The sequence below is a fragment of the Lotus japonicus genome, chromosome 2 (assembly GCF_012489685.1).
Source record: "Lotus japonicus ecotype B-129 chromosome 2, LjGifu_v1.2".
In the NCBI taxonomy this organism is placed as follows: Eukaryota; Viridiplantae; Streptophyta; class Magnoliopsida; order Fabales; family Fabaceae; genus Lotus; species Lotus japonicus.
The window spans coordinates 38,111,413-38,131,732 of NC_080042.1; the positions used below are offsets into that span (position 1 = coordinate 38,111,413).

Consider the following 20,320-nt stretch of genomic DNA (forward strand, 5'->3'; position numbering starts at 1 on the left):
ATCAATAAAGGGAGCTATAGCTACTCTATAGCCGCAGAGGTAGGCATAATTGGCCGAACTGCGTGAACAAAGATTCTATGTGGTTTATTCGTGCTTTCTCGCACTATCGTACTGTCTGAATCAAGTTGTGCCTTTCTTTCTTCAACAATTGGTATCAGAGCGCTTGGTTCGCGGGACCGAGGCTGGTGTGCCGAAAGTATCCATTGACGGTGTAGTCAGGTGGAGTGTTCTGTTTCTCACGATGGAGCGAACGACGGTGCAAGGTTGGATATCTTCCGCTACGGATAAAGGACATGAGGATTGCAGAAGTCATTGAGAGGAGAAACTAACGGATCTAACAGACACAGGACAAGGTGTTGAGCAAGGTGGAGTTCGAATGCCAGAGTGCAACATACATGTTGACCAAGCCAGTCACCACCAATCCCGAAAATCAAAGTCAAGAAACTGAAGCAACAGATCATCACAAGGGAGTTTGGAATTCGCCAAGGTGGAGATTGTTGAGAATTGGCTCATTAGTAAAATCTTGGGGCCGCAGATTTTATTTTGAGGCCAATATTCAGTTTAGTAGGATTTAATTTAATGGGGAACACAATCCCGGAAATCAAGATTCAGGATTCAGGAGCTAAGCGGTTGATCTTCACGAGGGTTCGAGAATTCGTCAAGGTGGAGATTGTTGGGATTGGCTCATTATCTTATCAGTTATTTGAATTTGATTTAAGGGGATTGTGATATGGGTGTAGAGGGATTCTATCTTATCTTATAGGTTTAGATAAGACTCTATCTTATCTTATAGGTTTAAATAAGACTCTATCTTATTTAATGGGTTTAGATAAGATTCTATCTTATCTTATGGGTTTAGATAAGATGTTTAGATTATCTTATCTTGTAATACTAGAGTTAGTAGTGTCCTATAAATAGATAAAACCTCTAACAATAAAAGTGTGCCATGTGCTAGTGTGCACCAAGTGTGTGCGGAGTGCGCCACAATTGGGTGGTGTGCAAGTGCGCCGCAATTTGGCGGTGTGCGAGGGCACATAGCAATAGAAACTGCTATTGTAAACACAATTGATTATTGAGAATCAATAAAGGGAGCTATAGCTACTCTATAGCCGCAGAGGTAGGCATAATTGGCCGAACTGCGTGAACAAAGATTCTGTGTGGTTTATTCGTGCTTTCTCGCACTATCGTACTGCCTGAATCAAGTTGTGCCCTTTTTATTCCTCAACACGGTCCATTAGCATAGGGTGGATAATCCTCTTCTGGCCATTCCTCGTATGTCACTGCCCATTTACCATATCCTAAAGGTTTGTGGTAGTAATTTATGTTGCCAATGTAAAAACTGGTATCATCCGGAACCTTTCTTCCTTTATCAATAACAGCATCCACTCTCACAAAAGTGTCATCATAACCTTTCATGATATACTTCGCAGACGCTGTATGAACCCCATATTCACATATGGCCACTGTTTTCAACACAACACGGTCGTAGTTATCCATGTAAGGCACTATAACAATATCTCGGAAATATTCTGCTTCCTTCTTCAACTCAATGTTAATTTCTTGTCTTGAATGCAGTGCTAGTGTTGTCAAGATCCGGATCCTAGAATCACATACAATCTTGCGATCTTTCTGGTGGGAGAAAGATGTATAGAGAGGGATGGAGTCCATCCAGTTCTATTTTATTTCATTCTAAGCCATTCTATCTTATTTAAGAGAAATCCTACTTAGTAGGAGACGAATAACACACCTATATAAAATTTCAAATAAATCACCCATGTATAATAACAAACTAGTTTTATACCCGTGCATTCACGGGTGACATTTGATATATATTAGTATTTATTTGATATGGTTTTGAAATTATAGATTTATTTTATAAAATGTAGACAATAATGCAAGTTTGACTGAAATACTGGAAATGTGATTATACACTTATTACATTGAGTTTAATTTTGATGCACCGACGGTGTAAAGTTTTTTTACACCGTTAACCAATCAGATTTCAAGGATGGGACATGTCAATTAAAGAAATTAAATGAAAAGATAGATTTTCTCACATCCTTGAAATCTGATTGGTTAACGGTGTAAAAAATTTTTACACCGTCGGTGCATCAAACTTTTTCTCTATTACATTTAAGCTTTTAATACTAATTAGACATTTTGTCTTTAAAATTAAAAGTTTATGTATTGTTTAGAAAAGATAATGACATTAGATAGAATAAAAGAGTCTTTGGAACATAGCTCTCCCAAGTAAGCTTTAAAACAAAGGTTCAAAATAGAGAATTAAAGAAAGAGTCATAATAGACACAACATAAAAAAACTCACAGCAAGAACATAGACAAATGATGAAAGAAAAAAAAAAGCTAAAGCAAAGCTAATAGAATATCAAAAACTGTAAAACAGCACCTAGCAAAATGCCTTTATTTTATCCAAGTCAATGTCATATTTTTCAAGTGATGAACCATGCATCAACACCTCTAAACCAGTAGCAAATTACCACTTCCACAGACTTCACATTGCTGTAAAAAAACGCTGCATATTCAGTCTCATAACAATACAGATATGTTTCTGCCAAACTCTCCCAGCCTTTCCAATTTCTTTGAGATCAAACAGCAACATAAACAGCTAAAAACTATTCCTTTTAATGCCTCACCTGTGATGTAAATTAAATTTGTCATTGCAATGTAGGATAGAACCATGTGGAACAATTTTCCAGCAATCATAAGAAGGAGAAGATTAAATCTTACCTGTATAGAGTGCTAGAAAATGTTTGCAAACACTTCTTTGTACACCACATTCTTGGTACAATTCATTACTTTCTGTTCTTCATCTAGAATTAAAATTGAGACCCTTTCTTGATTACACCCGTGAGAGATCCACATATAATTGCCCATGCGTAAAAACAGGTCGAGGAAGGAAGAGTCCAACATGTGATAAAGATTGTCCCTGGCTTTTGTTGATCGTCATAGCAAAACAGGTACAAATTGGGAATTGTCGTCTTTCAAATTTAAATGGGTAGCCCGAGTCATTAGGCACCATACTCATTCTTCCAATGAATATTTTTTCACCAATATTAGTTCACTACAAGAAAACAGGGTTTTAGCGGCGGTTGAAAGTAGGACCGATGGCGGTTAAAACCGCCGCTAAAAATGACTCCCGGCGGTTGGCCATCCGCTGCCAAGTTGAGCGTCGCGGACATATTTACCGGCGGTTGGGTCAACCGCCACGCAATATGTCGTTAAATAGTTTGCGGCGGTTATAACCGTCACCAAAAGAACTGGTTTAATGCTATTAATTGATAGGATTAACGGCGGTTCGAACCGCCGCAAAAGAACTTGAATATTTAGGGGCAGTTTTAACCGCCGCCAAGCACCTTCCTTCAACAGATGTAAATTTGGAAGTTGCGGCAGTCCCAACCGCCTGTAACATAAAACAAGTTATCTATTCTTTGTAGACCTAGCGGCGGTTGTAACCGCCGGTAAAACTCGAGAAAATTAACGTTATTTTTCCTTTTTTTTTAACCTGCTTTATAATTTCCGTTGCATAGGAAATTAATTAACAAAAGGAAAATGTTGTGGCAAAGAAAATCCATTCAACCACCAAATACTTGCATAAATATATATATCCATCAATTTTTCACAATGAAGCTAAGAGTGCTAAACACAAATCCAAAATATAAGTTATGTTCCACAAAGTGCACATAACATGTTTCACCAAAAGGAAATAAACACAATGGTATTTTCCACACATGGTCTAACATGAAAATTTCTAAATCTAAATAGTCTTTTGTGATGATGTTCCTTGATCTTCAAACATGACTAGAGGAGGAAGACGGCCTCGTTTCTCTCGGTGATTCCAAGTTAACAAACCTGAAATTAAAAAGAAATTATAGGGTAAGTGAAAGCTATACTAGTTTTGGTGTTTAAGTTTTATGCCTTGTAACTCATTAAAAACATGTTCTATGGTGTTAAAGCCACTTAAAATAAAGCCTACATATTCTGAAAGTGGTGATGATTGAGGAGAATTCAAAGACAAAGACAAAAGGATTTCAATAGAATAGAACATATTTATCAGACTTGAAGGGTCTGCTCATTGATACCTCAACAAGATCAATCAAATAATCATTTAGAAAAACTGCATGTCCAGAAAAACTTTTGCCAAAATAAATCCACCAACTTCATAGCTCATATGTTCAAGTGGGGATGCAAAGACCACATATTCTATTTCAGTAACTATGTGCAGATATGATGCATGTGCAATTAAGAAACTAGGTACTATTATATTGCTCAGCAGAGACATAGTGACCACTTCAGATTTATTTCCTAAGCAAGTTTATACACATATAACATAAAAATAAAAATGTTTAGCAAATTTAGTATAAAATTCTTTACCCCATTTTTTTTATGAACTTGCATAAGGAAAGCAAGTTGTTCCTTCAAAACATCCATCTCAGCAACTTGTGCTTTTAAAGCATCAACTTCAGCAGTTTTTTCCTTTAGACATTCAATTTCAGATTGCATTTTTTCAATCAAACCATCATTTTGAAGGGTTGACCTGTTGAAGCTAGGTATAGTGAGCTGACTTGGTGTTACTCCAAGTCCCATGCTACGTACATATCCAGGACGTTCCTTCCCAAAAGTATCAACAAAGGCTTCATTCTCAGAAGAACAATTTTCAATTGCAGTGCGCAATTGGTCCTGCATATAATGTTGAACAGACACATATGAAGTGTACCAATCAGCCATAGTGATTAAGTTTCCAATGACAATACGAAATGACTAATAATAAACTATACGTACACATTTGAGTCTAGCCTCATCATTAACATAAGTTCCATCATTCTTTTGATGAGAAACAAGATACATGTCTGCTCTACTATATGGTCGTCCATCTTGCAACTCCTAAGTTTTTGCACCATATAGACAATAACCATACATTTAATTCATGCTTCTGAAAATTTCAAATACCAACAAATTGAGTAAGGATCAGAATTTCATACCAGCTCATCTTTCTTTCTTGCTAGTGACTTTGATCCAAGTGTATGAGGGATCACTTGTTTAGCCCGATTTGCTGCATTTTTTTTCAGATATTTCCTACATTATAAACAAATACAATGATAAAAAATCATAAAATAAGAAAGAATAAGTTCAAAAAAATGAATGGATTCTTCTTACCCTTTGTTTATCACTTAGCTTGTGCTGCACAAAAAGTATCCAATGATCACAGCAATTTCAAGGCTCCATGTAATTGAATTCAAAGCCATAAATAAATACATGAACACAGTAGCAATCTTGTTCAACTTCTCTAAAAGCAAGTCCGTTTCCTCCACTTTGAAGGATGTCCAAATATATATACAGAGTGAGATTAATCATACTACAATATAATTTATTTATTTATTCATCTTATCCTCGGGCATAACTGAAGCTTTGCAGATAGGACATAGTTTCTTCATAGATAACCACTTCTTAATGCAGTTCACATGGTAATCATGTCACATAGTGTACATAACATGTCATTATAGCACAAAGGCATTGTCACATAGTGTACATAACATGTCAAAGAAACCACCCAGCCCCTTAAATACATTGCAGAAAATTCAAGAATATACACAAAAGTTAAGAGCCTCCATATGCATATTCATATATCAGACATTGCCTATGAGTCTTCCAAACCTCAGCTTGGATGAAGCCATTATGGACTTACAAATAGAAGAAAAAAACAACTTAGAATTATCAAAGAGAACCTTAATGGGTAAGGTGTAATCTAACAAGGCTGTGATAGAATTATGAATACACTCTGGACCCTATCCTAATCCTTGCTTGTCTGTGATCAGAGTAAAGGACCACAAGTTTGCTGCATTTTGGTGCTGGTTTCTGAAATTTTAGACAGCTCAAGTTGTGCATAATAGATAATAGAAAATTCTGGTATATTGCAGCATTTTTTTCTGCCCTGCTTGTTTCGTTTTATCACTGTCATATGTGCCTAGGCTGTTGGAAGTTCTCCAATTTATATACTGGTTGATGGGAGTGTATGAATGGCCAAGTTCCCTTGTCACGTTGGTGTCTATTTAAGCTTAGATTAGCTTGCTGTACTTTCTTTTACTTGTACTTTTAGTGTTTATTTATCTTTGCTGTTTTTTTCTCTAACTTATTACTATAGATCCCTACCACCTCTGTCTAGTTGTGTGGGGATCTCAATAACAATAACAATTTCAGAACAACTTGCAAAGGTTTATTTCAATGTTTCAATACATAGCTTACTATACCTGGCCCTGTATACCACAAAGGCATTGCCACATAGTACATAACATGTCAAAGAAACCACCCAGCCCCTTAAATACATTGCAGAAATATGAATTTTCATATATCAGACATATCAGAGCCTCCATATGCATATTCATATATCAGACATTGCCTATGAATTTGTAAAAGAGAAATAGGAAAAAAAAAACTATTACAGAGATGGGAGAAACCCTAACCTTCTCAAGTGGAACAATCAAGCCAGGGGAGAGTCAGTGTCTTTCCTCCTTCGTGTTAGGAGCAGATCAGAAAGCAGAATCACTAGAGTGGGTCTTGTTCCCCAAATTCAAAGAGAGGAGAGTTAGGGATATATGCTGTGAGAGAAATCTAAGCAAATTTGAGAGAAAGATATGCAAGACATGTGAGAAAGAGAACACACATACCAGAACCGTGAGCAAGATGTGAGAAAGAGAAGCAGGTCAGAGCTTGGTGAGCCCTCACGATGAGGAAGAAGGAGCATGAAGGTGAGTTGTGTTCATTGTGAGTGGAATGCGATTGTGAGAACTAATTTAGGGTCAAAACTAGGATTAGAATTTAGGGCCAAGAGCGTGAATGAAATACTTGGAGGGAACTGAAAATCATTCGCGGGTTTAGAATTTGGAAAATCGATTGAGTGAAATTAGGGCCAGCCCTTGGGAACCGTCGATAATAAGGAGTAATGTTAGCAGTAATGTTAGCGGACAACCGCCGCAAAAAGTGCGTTTTTTAAAAAGGAGCGACGACGGTTGGCCATCCACCGCGAAATAGTGAGTTTTAACAGGGACCGACGGCGGTTGGCCCAACCGCCGCTAAATTTTGGCCACTAAGTTGCTATTTTGGTGTAGTGGTTCCTGTTAACACAGTGGCACCAATAACATTCGGCAAAAGATCATTAATTATGAGGCGAGTTCCATTGCATAACCCAGCCGACTGGTCTATATTTCTCAATAACATTATTGGAGCCCCATTCTTCAAACTCAACTTGTGATTTGGAATTCCAGAGCACTTTATATCATTTAAAAACTCAGAAGTAAACCACTCAGAGTGTATCTCTGAATCCGCATCAGACCTGCAAGCTGTATCTGAATTGAAGTACTCTTTTGGTTCACTAGGAATTAAGTTCAGGATAAAATCATTCATCATCTGAACTGATTCAAGAGTCGGACATAATATGCATCTTTCTTCAAAAAACTTGTAATCCTTCATGTTAGTCAAGAGATTTGGATATGCAAAATTAACCAAATCATGAATAGGATTATCACCTGGCTCAACTAACAGATCAGTAGGTATGTCTACATTAGCTTCTCCACTCTCATTTGATTCAAATTCACCATTGCCAATCTGAAGAATCCAATCAGCAAATGCGTTTATATCGGCAGCAAGTTCCGGGGATCCAGCAGTTCTTAATCTCATATTTGCAGTTAATTTCAACACCTTACAGTGCTTCCATAATTGAGATGAATTGATGGTAGATTTAACAATATTTTGTCTTGACCCTTTCGGGATAACAGGCAGAATCTGCCTAAAGTCACCTCCAAGCACTACCACTTTGCCACCAAATGGTTTTTCTGCGTTGCTTTCATCCTGTACTCTCATCAAATCCCTCAATGTTCTGTCCAGGGCTTCAAAACAAAACTTGTTCAACATGGGCGCTTCATCCCATATAATCAACTTAGTCTGCAAAAGCAAATTTGCCCGTAAGCTTCCTTGTTTAATATTACATGTAGATACATCATTCACCTATAGTGGAACACACAATCTTGAATGAGCAGTTCTCCCCCCTGGTAGTAATAACGAAGCAATACCACTGGAAGCTACATTCAGAACAATCAATCCTCGGGACCGTAGAGATGCTGACAATGCGTTCCAAATAAATGTTTTCCCTGTTCCTCCGTATCCATATGAAAAGAAAAAACCACCACAGTCAGACAAAACAGATTCCAATATCTGATTATAGACCTGCTTTTGTTCATCTGTCATTAAATTTAGCAAATTTGTGCACTTGGCAGACATCTCATCTCTATCGTAGTTAAGTTCATCTACTATGAACCTATTTTCAAATAGATGTAGATCGGAAGATTCAGGATAAGGTAAACAATCAAAATCCTTGAGAGATCTCCCGTTACTCTGGAGCAATTTTTCAATCTCTATCAGGCACATGTTTCTTAAGTCATCATCACTAATTTCCAAGTCTGAAAAAATAAGATTCGAATATAAAATTACTTTGGAAGAAATGTACATTAGTAGTTACTTATATAAAAAACTAATTTCATATGGTTTAAATGAGTTCCTTAAGTTGCATACCTGGTATTTGAAGAAGTCTCCTTCTTTGATATAAAATGCCGTCTGCTAGCAATTTCCATGTAGCTTCCCACACTACATCTGGTTTGCTGATGGTTTTCACTAACAATAACATGACAAATAATCGTCTTAATTGGTGTCCAGACCCAAGATCACTTGCCTCCTTTATTCCATCTATGTATTCTCTATCATCTTTCAACAATCCCAAGATGTAGCACGCTTCCTTGTAGGTCTGGTATAGTATCCCATTAACAGTTTTTATGCTGTCAAAACTTGTACATCCCTTTTGAATTGTAAGAAGGACCCGCATATAGAATAGTTCTCCGGTACCCATGGGAATATAATTCAACCTCCCAATTGAAAATCCTTTCTTTCGGACAGTCCATATTTTTTTGTCTTCATCATAAACAAACCTTTGGGGAAACTCTGCATATGTTAGGTCCTTCCCAAGTTCGGATTCCTGATTTGCTTTGAACCACGCTGTAAACTCAGTGTCCATATCCTGGTTCCTTTCAACTACAGTGTCAATCCATTCATGATCCTTGAAAGTAACAGACTGCTCATTGGGAAGGTGAAATGATAATCTATTAACAGGAGGCCACTTGTCATGAATATAAAATCCAAATATTCTCCACGCTGCTTCACAGGGAGACAAATACCTGCAGTCGTAATACTGCTTTATCTCAGCAACACCTTTTTCTTTATTTGAATCTTTATCTCTATTTGAAATTTCAACAGAAACTCTATCTGGACCTTTGCTTACATATTTAAACAAATATTTTATGGAGTTTGACTTGTTACAGTACTCCACGTTGATATGGGCCTGATACCTCATGAAGAGATCTGGATTATAAGGTACAACATACCTATTATCCATCACAATGTCTTTCTTTGTAACACTAACTCCAATATCTCTTCTCCTGTATTTAGGATAGCCTTCCTCATCAATTGTAGTTGAGTTCTGAAATTGTTTTGGGAAAAATTTCTCACACTTTCCATTTTTCATACAGGCAGAATTCATATTAGCAAATCCACATGGACCATGCATGTAACACCCCGATTTCGGTGGCGTCACTTTCGTAACCAAAAGAAATACTTAATGCGGAAAAACGTGAATATTTTTTTTTTCTCGATAATACAAAATTAAAACTGAAAGAAATAGAGCTTGACAACAGAAGATAACAAAACTAATATACAATAATAGTTACAGCCCCCGCTGTAAGTAGTAAACCACGTCACGAGTAACCCTCCAGTGACGGACAGCAAAATAGAGTAACGCCCGAAGGCAAAAGGTACAATCCAAAAGAAAAGGTTAAGTGTCTGCAACACAAACCCTCAAAATGAGAATAAGTCAGCCCAGATGGCCTAAAACAAGACCCCCTAGTCCAACCAACTCTCTGTGATTTCCGTAAAGAGAACCACAAGAAAAGCTAAAGGTCGGGGACCTACCCTGCCCAAAACGAAAGACTGAACATCAGGGCCAAGACGCTACTCCTACACTAATCCCAACTATGCATCCCCAAGATCGTCGTCTGAATCTAAATCCAAGACGACTATGTCGATGACTGCATCGGTCTCCACAGCTGGTCGAGCGGGTTCTGCACCCGATCCCAAGTCTATAGCAGCCGCGACAGTGGGTGAACTAGTGCCTGAAGAAGTCCCTCCCACAGGCACCTCCTCCGAGGGGTACTCGTCGTCCGAAGGCGACGGTGGTGGTGGCACTCCCAGTCCAGGTCCGCAGTGTACACCCGGTGGCAAGTTGAAGCTGATAGTGTAGTGCCTCCAGACTCCGTGCGTCAGGCTTGGCATCCGGTCAATGCGATCCTCCATTATTCGCCCTGAATAGATAGCTCGGTGGCCGGCGGGGTCGACCACCCATGAGCTTGGGGTGTCTTGGTCCAACATCTCAAACCTGGTCCCCCCCGAAGGGACGACCGTCTCGTACCAGTCCGCCATACTCAACTGACAATGGCGTAGTCCGCCCAAACACACACAGAAGACGCGAGGGTCAACTCCAAAGAATTATATAAATAATAAAACCAGATATATAGGGTAATAATTATTTAGCCTCTCAGGCTTATACGTTTAGGGATAACATCCTAGGGTTGCATATATCACAATGAATATAAAGATCATAATAACAATTAGCATGCCTCAAGTAGGATAAACAGGTACCAATCACACTCAGCAACTAAGTCAGCATGTATGTTGCATGAAATGCAATGCTGGGTGACAAAATGCATTCCGGAAGAAGGATGGACACCATCGAGTCAGCCCTAACACCGGCCAAAGTGGGACCATTCCGCTCGGGCGCCTCTTACACCACACAAAAGTAGTCAGATCAGCAGTGAACCCGTAGGTCTGCCATTCCGTCTGCTACTAAGGACCACCGTAGTGTCCTAAATATGGAAATCCGGGTCTTATGACCATTTTGGAATCCACCGAGGTCCGGTAATCCGCCGTGTATTAACCTCAAAATGAGTGCATGAATGCAAGTGATTAGCCAAACAACGTCTCCGACCTCACTCGACACGTCGCCACGTGTTCTAACTAACTTAATGTCTCTAAAAAGCCTACCCTAAGGCAAATGTCGATTCTGCGATAAAATGAATTAATCAAAAGAAGAAGAATGTACTTGGGAACTCATGGTTCCCGGCTAAACTTTAGATAGCCAATCAATAAACTGCTCATCGAGCGAAAAGGTACCGAAGTACTTGGAAACTTATAGTCTCCGGCTAAACTTTAGATAGCCAAACAATAAACTGCTCATCGAGCGAAAGAGTACGAATGTACTTGGAAACTTATGAGTTTCTCCTAATCTTGGATTTGCCGACACTTCTCATTTTCAAAACACTTATGTTCAAGCCCTAAACTATTGTCTGAGTCTTTTATCATTATATTAAGGGTTTTGAGGTTGTTTAATACATTATGGAGATTCATTATGAAATTGTTTAAGTTTCGTCTCTAATCCTATTAGTTTCAAAGATCCCATAATTCCAATGATTCCCTGGAGATGGTCTCAAAGCAAAAGGTCCATCATCACCCAAGTAATGGCCCGAGAAGTTCCCAGGTAAGCTGGCCGGCACAATGCCTCATTAAAAGCCCTTCTTGCCTTGGACAGAACAACCCAAGTTCTTACGTGAATTCAAATGGGGTTTTTCCAATAACATTTTCAAGCTCATTTTCCTTTGAGAAGGTCTCGATCCATAAAGCAATAATAGGGTACGAACCTTGGTCCGTCCCATCAAACTTTCCCAAAATCTCAAAAATAAAATCGGCATGACATGCCCGTTATCCTCACTCTAAAGCATAACAGATATAAGTGGAGTAACATAAATAAATCAGCTCAATCAATAAACATAAACAACATATTCCAACACATCCTAGATTAACCATTTAGCACATAACATGTGAATCATTTAGTACACAATATCATGGCATCAAGTACTCAACAAGATCGGCCGAAGCCTCAGAAATCATTTCAGACATTTAGCAATTAAGTGCATAACACATAAATCAAGTCGAATTCGTCGACACCTAAAGCATTATCTAGTAATTCAGAGAGTAGCCCTCACCGGTGGGTCTTCCAGCTTCCTCCTCAAAGTGTCCTTCACGCTCTTCTCCTGGTTCTCCAGGAACCTCCTCAAAAGAACCTTAAGCAAAATTCACAGAAATCAACACCAAGAGTCAGAAACTCAGAAATCAAAGAGTCCTAGGGTTACACGGTACACTACAAACTTCGTGGTACGAAAATCTAACGCGTTAAGACAAGTTTTCGAAAAATCGGATTCTTCCCCCCCCCCTTGATATAGCTCTCGGCCACTTCCTAATTGGGAGGGTCGATTTTTCTTCGATCAAACTTGGTTCCTAGGTTAACATAAGCCGTAACTAAGACGGTTCTAAGCTCGGAAAAATTTTCGGATCGAAAACTGACATAGGGGTAGTTTGGTCATTATTTTAAACTCGGAATTTCAAAACTGGATTTTTGAAAAACAAATTGGATGGAGATGTCAACAACGACGTTTATGACAACTAATCCTACTAGCACTAAGCCAAGTCGAGAGTTCTAAGCTAAAAGGTTGCGACTTTGCTTAAAAATGGGTATTTGAAGCAAGAATTGATTCCGGCGGAATTCCGGCGACATTACGAAAAAACTAATCCGACAGAAGTGCTCCTGAGCACGTAGGGAAGATGTTTAGACAAAGAAATCAAGCTATTTGGACAATTTTCCAAAAACCTCAAAACTTTGGACACATAAAGACTTAGGAGAAGTCGACAGAAACGACGATCAGAAGAGAGATATAGTTTACCTACCTCAGGGTCTTCGATTAGCAACGATCGGTGAAGCAAACGGGCAAGAATTCGCGAAGATCAACTTCCTCCTCTTCTCCTCTCTTGGCCGCGGTTTTGGGGAAAGAAATGGGTGAGTTTTGCAAAATTTTCATTTTCTAGCTTATAACCTATATATAGTGAAGGAAATGGAGATATTTTGCAAAGTTTGGATAAGGATGCATTGGTGGATGGATAAGGATGTAAGATCAAGATTTGGTCATGTGGTACAAATCTATGTTTTGATGATAACAAGTATTTATTTGTGGATGAACAACTATGATACTCTAATGTTTGTCTTGAGTGTTTTGACAAACAGGTTCTGATTCTGACACCAGAAGATATATTCGTCAGAAGTTCTGAAGATCAGAAGATCAGAAGATCAGAAGATCAGAAGATCAGAAGATCAGAGGATCTGAAGATCAGAGGATCTGAGGATCAGAGGATCTGAAGATCAGAGGATCTGAAGATCAGAGGATCTGAGGATCAGAGGATCAGAAGATCAGAGGATCAGAAGATCTGAGGATCAGAAGATCTGAAGACCAGAAGCTCTGAGGGACCAGAGGCTCTGAAGGTTCAGAAGCTCTGAAGGTCCAGAAGCAGAAGTTACGAAGGTCAGAGGATCCAAGCATCCCTCTGACTCTGATCACCAAGCTTCACAAGTTCCAACACGAAGCATAACTCTGATCAGAAGTCAATGGTTAAAGGCAAATGTCTCTATCGAGAAGTACAAGAGCAGTGTACTATTCTGAAAAGCCTACCTACCAAGGTTCAGCCACAGCAGGTTCTGGAAGTTCCAGAAATGCCCTCCAACGGTCATATTCTCTCAACAGAAATATCCTTTGCACCTTGGACTATAAAAGGCTGAAGAAAAGAAGAAAGACTAAGAGTGAGAGAAATCAAGAGCTGCAATACAAGAAAAGATTCAAGCCTCTACTTTCTTCATCTGTTCTTATTTAGTTTACACTCAGCTTATTTAGAAGCAAACCTTTGTAAACACCAACCTCAAACAGTTGTTTGATTTTCCTTAAGGGACCGGGTAGGTCAGTATCCTTAAGAAGACTAAGAGAGTGAATCTTAGTGGTGATTCCTTTAGGAGATCAAGGTTGATCGGATCCTAGAGAAGACTAAGAGAGTGAATCTTAGTGATAGCTAAGTCAGTGTATTGTTAGTCACTTGTAGGTTTCAAGTGCAGTTGTAACAATTATCTGATTAGTGGATTGCCTTCATTCTAAGAAGGAAGAAATCACCTTAACGGGTGGACTGGATTAGCTTGAGGGATTTATCAAGTGAACCAGGATAAAATACTTGTGTGCTTTTCTCTTCTCTCTATCTTTATCCGCTGCACCATCTATCTTAGAGAAACCGAAAAGATTTACTTTAAATCTTAAGGGGAAAGTTTTTATATTGAAAACGCTATTCAACCCCCCCCCCTTCTAGTCGTTTTTCACACCTTCAATTGGTATCAGAGCGCAAGTTCTGATTACCACACTTAACAGTGTTCAGTAGATCCGGGCCAGTGTGAAAAACTCATGGATTCCACCACTACTACAAGCAAATATCAATACAGTGCAAGACCACCTATCTTTGATGGTCAGAGATTTGATTTTTGGAAAGATAGAATCAAAAGCTTCTTTCTTGGCTTTGATCCTGATCTTTGGGATTTTGTTGTTTATGGCTACACCCCTCCTGTTGATGAACATGGTGTAAAAATCCCAAGGGAGAAGATGAGTGAAGATCAAAAGAAGGAGTTCAGAGATCATCACCGATCAAGAGCTATTCTGCAAAGTGCCATTTCATATGAAGAATATGAGAAAATTACTGATCGTGATTCCGCCAAGGGCATATTTGATTCCTTAAAGATGACACATGAAGGAAACAAAAAGGTGAAAGAGACAAAGGCGTTGTCTCTGATCAAGCAGTATGAATCCTTCCAAATGGAACCTGACGAATCCATTGAGGATATGTTTTCCAGATTTCAGTTGCTCGTAGCTGGAATAAGACCTCTCAACAAAAGCTACACTACAAAAGATCATGTCATAAGGGTCATCAGAAGTCTTCCTGAAAGCTGGATGCCTTTAGTGACTTCAATAGAGCTTACAAGAGATGTTGAGCATATGAGTTTAGAAGAACTCATCAGCATACTGAAATGCCATGAGCTGAAGCGCTCTGAGAAGGCTAAATCTGAGAAGTCAAAAGCTCTCCAAGCTGAAGCAGAAGAATCTGAAGAAGCATCAGAAGATTCTGATGAAGATGAGCTGACTCTGATATCCAGAAAATTCAACTGCATCTGGAAGCACAGGCAGAGCAAATACAAAGGCTCATCAAAGGACAAAAAGTTAAAGAAGCATTTCAAACCAAAGAAAAGTCTGATGGTGACTTTTGATGAATCAGAGTCAGAGGATGTTGACTCTGATGGTGAAGTTCAAGGACTCATGGCTATTGTCAAAGACAAAGGAGCAGAGTCAAAGGATGCTGTTGACTCTGACTCAGAATCAGAAGGAGATCCAGACTCTGACGATGAAAATGAGGTATTTGATTCTTTCTCAACTTCTGAACTTAAAGATGCTTTGTCTGAAATTATGGATAAATATAACTCTCTCTTGACTAAGCATAAAAGGTTGAAAAAGAATTTCTCTGCTGCCTCTGAAACTTCTTCTGAACATGAGAAAATCATATCTGATTTGAAAAATGATAACCATGCTTTAGTTAATTCTAACTCTGTGCTTAAGAATCAAATTGCTAAGTTAGAAGAAGTTATTGCCTGCGATGCCTCTGATAGTAAGCATGAATCTAAGTATGAAAAATCTTTTCAAAGATTCCTGGCTAAAAGCGTAGATAGAAGCTTGATGGCTTCATTGATCTATGGCGTGAGCAGAAATGGAATGCGTGGCATTGGGTATTCTAAACCAATTAGAAATGAGCCCTCTGTGCCTAAAGCTAAATCTTTGTATGAATGCTTTGTTCCCTCTGGTACCATATTGCCTGACCCTGTACCTGCTGAAGCTGCTAAACCTCCTCTTATAAAGGGATCTTTCTCCATGTCTAAATATCATGCAAAAATTCCTGTATATTATCCTGTTGAAAGACCCAAAGTTGTCAGAACTTCTGGGCTAACTAACAAGAAAGGACCCAGAAAGTGGGTACCTAGGGATAAGATTATATATGTTGCAGATATCTTCAATAGGTCCATCGAAACTCCAACCATGGAACTTGGACAGTGGATGCAAGCAACACATGACGGGAGAAAGACATATGTCCCAAGATCCAAAACTTGAACCTGAAGGTGAAGTTAATCTTGGAGGCATCAGTAGAGTAAGATTTGGTCAAGTCAAAGCTAGCTGAAAAAGCTTGTAGAGATGAGCATGACTGTTTCAGATAGAAACAAAGACTCAGAACTTGTCAAACCAGAAGCAACGACATCAGAAGATGCTACTACAACTTCTGACTTGCGTCATCAGAAGAAGAGTAGGTTCATAGCTTCTCATTCTGAAGCATCTGAAGATGGAATTTTTTTTCCAGAATGGAGATGTCACCAGAACCTCTGGACTTTGACACTTCTGCTCTCATAAGAAGATATACTAATCAGCAGCCAAGTATCCCTTGGTATTACTTCTGAGGGGGAGTATTTCGTCTTTTGCTCTTACTTTTTTTTTCCACCTTCATTCTTTTTGCTTATGACAAAAAGGGGGAGAACTTATAGTATCTTGACAACTCCTATATTATTTAGCTCAGAATCTAGATATTACTAACGTTGATATTAAGTACTAGATTCAGGGGGAGCTTAGCTCAGAATCAAGCACGAGTCTTGGATTCAGAAGGAGCAAGATAAACTATACACATCAGGATAAGTTTTAACTCTGATACCTTATACTCTGAGTGTATTCAGTTTATTTGTTTAGAGTTGTTCATCAAAATACATGGTTTTGTCATCATCAAAAAGGGGGAGATTGTAAGATCAAGATTTGGTCATGTGGTACAACTCTATGTTTTGATGATAACAAGTATTTATTTGTGGATGAACAACTATGATACTCTAATGTTTGTCTTGAGTGTTTTGACAAACAGGTTCTGATTCTGACACCAGAAGATATATTCGTCAGAAGTTCTGAAGATCAGAAGATCAGAAGATCAGAAGATCAGAAGATCAGAGGATCTGAAGATCAGAGGATCTGAGGATCAGAGGATCAGAAGATCAGAGGATCAGAAGATCTGAGGATCAGAAGATCTGAAGACCAGAAGCTCTGAGGGACCAGAGGCTCTGAAGGTTCAGAAGCTCTGAAGGTCCAGAAGCAGAAGTTACGAAGGTCAGAGGATCCAAGCATCCCTCTGACTCTGATCACCAAGCTTCACAAGTTCCAACACGAAGCATAACTCTGATCAGAAGTCAATGGTTAAAGGAAAATGTCTCTATCGAGAAGTACAAGAGCAGTGTACTATTCTGAAAAGCCTACCTACCAAGGTTCAGCCACAGCAGGTTCTGGAAGTTCCAGAAATGCCCTCCAACGGTCATATTCTCTCAACAGAAATATCCTTTGCACCTTGGACTATAAAAGGCTGAAGAAAAGAAGAAAGACTAAGAGTGAGAGAAATCAAGAGCTGCAATACAAGAAAAGATTCAAGCCTCTACTTTCTTCATCTGTTCTTATTTAGTTTACACTCAGCTTATTTAGAAGCAAACCTTTGTAAACACCAACCTCAAACAGTTGTTTGATTTTCCTTAAGGGACCGGGTAGGTCAGTATCCTTAAGAAGACTAAGAGAGTGAATCTTAGTGGTGATTCCTTTAGGAGATCAAGGTTGATCGGATCCTAGAGAAGACTAAGAGAGTGAATCTTAGTGATAGCTAAGTCAGTGTATTGTTAGTCACTTGTAGGTTTCAAGTGCAGTTGTAACAATTATCTGATTAGTGGATTGCCTTCATTCTAAGAAGGAAGAAATCACCTTAACGGGTGGACTGGATTAGCTTGAGGGATTTATCAAGTGAACCAGGATAAAATACTTGTGTGCTTTTCTCTTCTCTCTATCTTTATCCGCTGCACCATCTATCTTAGAGAAACCGAAAAGATTTACTTTAAATCTTAAGGGGAAAGTTTTTATATTGAAAACGCTATTCAACCCCCCCCCCCCTTCTAGTCGTTTTTCACACCTTCAAAGGATGGATAGATATTTTTGAGAAGATATTTTGGTAAAGATATTTTGTAAAGATATTTTGTAGAGATTAGATAAGGATGAGTAGATATTTATCAAGGATCGGATAAGGTTGAATAGATATTTATCAGAAATTGGATAAGAACGAATAGATATTTATCAAAGATTGGATAAGAACGAATAGATATTTATCAAAGATTGGATAAGAATGAATAGATATTTATCAAAGACTGGATAAGAACGAATAGATATTTTAGGGAGATATTTCGAGAAGATATTTTGTAAACCGGTACAGATTAGTTTAGATACCGGAGGATTTAACTCATAGAGTTAAAATAAAAATATAAGAATGATTCCTATTTTTCCGGCTTCATTCTCCGTGAGTTCTAAGATAGGTTTTGGCGACAGAATTCCAAAACTCAACAGAGGTTTCCTTGTATTTTAGGTGACTAACGCAAAGTCGGTGTAAAACTATTTTACCCGATAAGTTACTTTTTGCAGTGGATTTCGGATGAGAAAACTTCCTTCTGAAGAAAGATTAGAAATAACGAGAGAAATAGGCGAACGCGGGTGGAATCTTCATTTGAAGCTCCGAATAGAAAAAGTCTTCATCGTCCGTCGATCTTAGGTTTCTCGAACTATCAGGGATTCCGTTTCGGCAAACTTCCGAGAATTGGAATTTGACGTTCGTACGTTCCAGGGTTTCGCGTCGAAATACTTGTTTATAGACGAATAAGAGAAATTCTAATATTTCTCTGAGGTTTTTTTGGAATTAGTTTCCATCGTGTCCTAAAGTATAAATTAACTATTCACTAGGGTCTTCGACCTAAGATTAGGCGAACGTTAGTCGTGCTATAACTTTTATCGGTTTTGATATAATCCTTGGACTTTTCCTGAACCTTCTCTTTCATAAATTTATTTCATCCAATAAACTCTTGTATTTTATTCCCTTATCCAAAACTTAAAAACTTGGGTCTTACAATGCATCATATAATTTGAAACTGCTGTTGACAAAGCAGGATATATCACAGGATCCGGTAACTCAGCTGATATTACCTTATCAATGTCATCCCCTGTTTTAAGCTTCCCTTCACCTTGCAACCATATTAAGATGTGGGCATGTGGAAGCCCTCTTTTTTGGAACTCAATTGTGTACGTACCTGCTGTTAAAGGTTTTGAAAGATGTATGTAATTAACATAACAATTAGTAAATTACATGAAAAAATAAAACATAGAAAAAGAAGAAAAAAAAAATGCTTGCCTGCTTGTACTTCTCCAAATATTTTTCCTTTCTTCAAATTGGACATCAAATCATTCAACTTCATTTTGAAAACTCTAGCCACAATGTCAGGTCGGTCATCTGCCCTGAGACCTCTTGGAGTTACAAAATCCTGAATTTCTTTCCAGTTTGCATTGCAGGTCATGGTTATAAATAAATCTGGATACCCAAATCTTTTGCAAATAGCCATGGCATCTTGACAATTGTTGAACATGTATCGCATCCCACCCGTGAAGGAAGGAGGTAAAATGATACGTTTTCCAGCAGAGGAGGGTTGGACATCTCCTCTAGTTACAACTTCTTGTAAGCCTTTAAAAATATTTGAACGGAACTTCTGTTGATTATTTCTGTAAAAAGACATTCTATCTGATTCAATCATAGTGTAGCAGTCTACAATAAATTGCTGAAATAATCGACCTGTGCTCACTAAATGCCCATGCTCTATGTCCCTTTGTTGGATCCGGTAAGAAATAAATTCCCTGATTGCAACTTTGTATCTCTTTCGGGAATCGTCTTGCATGTGATCTTCTCGTAGTGGTATATTTTCCTTAAAACCATCTTCTCCATATGGAAATAATAAAGGATATTGAAGAGGAATGTAAGAAGGGTGTTTTTCAGGAAGTCGTTGAAAACCTCCATCGGTACCCTTGACAATAATATCTCTACCTTCATTCACAGAGTCTAGACCACCTACAATAAAAGCTGCCACCTCAGTTCTGTTACGATACAATTTGAGATAGAAATTTGAAGAACCATCACTCTCGACAAAGTCTCTAACTCTTCGAAACATCTTTGCCAATTCATTGTCTTTGTCAATCATTGCAGTCAAGTCCTTCACTAAGGAAGGATCAAGTGGACTTTTCCTTGTACTTGAACTGATGTAAAAAATGAAAGTAAGAATTTAGCATCAGCCACCATAACTTCAAGGTATAGTTTTTGTTTAAAAATTTGTAAATAATTCACAAAATACCTGATATTTCATT

At 38.4% G+C, this 20,320-nt stretch overlaps 2 protein-coding genes and 1 long non-coding RNA gene across 5 annotated transcripts; 1 reads left to right on the plus strand and 2 right to left on the minus strand.

Moving 5' to 3' along the window:
* Positions 1-957: 957 nt before the first annotated feature.
* On the plus strand, positions 958-1,824 carry LOC130735377 (uncharacterized). The gene is made up of 3 exons (XR_009018422.1): positions 958-1,304; positions 1,431-1,497; positions 1,576-1,824. It is a non-coding gene; the product is annotated as an uncharacterized LOC130735377 (long non-coding RNA).
* Positions 1,825-2,855: 1,031 nt separating this feature from the next.
* Positions 2,856-20,195, minus strand: LOC130737985 (uncharacterized). Its single transcript, XM_057589856.1, has 7 exons — positions 19,320-20,195; positions 19,046-19,218; positions 8,583-9,627; positions 8,074-8,296; positions 7,677-7,800; positions 7,130-7,589; positions 2,856-3,080 (listed from the first exon to the last, which is right to left on the minus strand). The coding sequence occupies exons 1-7, from the start codon at positions 20,155-20,157 to the stop codon at positions 2,860-2,862; spliced, it is 3,084 nt and encodes a 1,027-aa protein (XP_057445839.1). The 5' UTR covers positions 20,158-20,195; the 3' UTR covers positions 2,856-2,859.
* On the minus strand, positions 3,588-6,975 carry LOC130737986 (uncharacterized). 3 transcript variants are annotated; one of them, XR_009019070.1, is made up of 7 exons: positions 6,683-6,971; positions 6,479-6,571; positions 5,175-5,198; positions 5,000-5,093; positions 4,800-4,901; positions 4,392-4,697; positions 3,588-3,869 (listed from the first exon to the last, which is right to left on the minus strand). XR_009019070.1 is itself a non-coding variant. In XM_057589857.1 (4 exons), exons 2-4 carry the CDS (start codon positions 4,863-4,865, stop codon positions 3,861-3,863), a joined length of 381 nt encoding a protein of 126 aa, XP_057445840.1. In that variant the 5' UTR covers positions 4,866-4,901; positions 5,000-5,168; the 3' UTR covers positions 3,588-3,860. The 3 variants fall into 3 exon arrangements, 1 of the variants encoding a protein (XP_057445840.1); XR_009019069.1 differs by having other exon boundaries at positions 5,175-6,571; positions 6,683-6,975; XM_057589857.1 differs by lacking the exons at positions 5,175-5,198; positions 6,479-6,571; positions 6,683-6,971 and having other exon boundaries at positions 5,000-5,168.
* Positions 20,196-20,320: the final 125 nt, after the last annotated feature.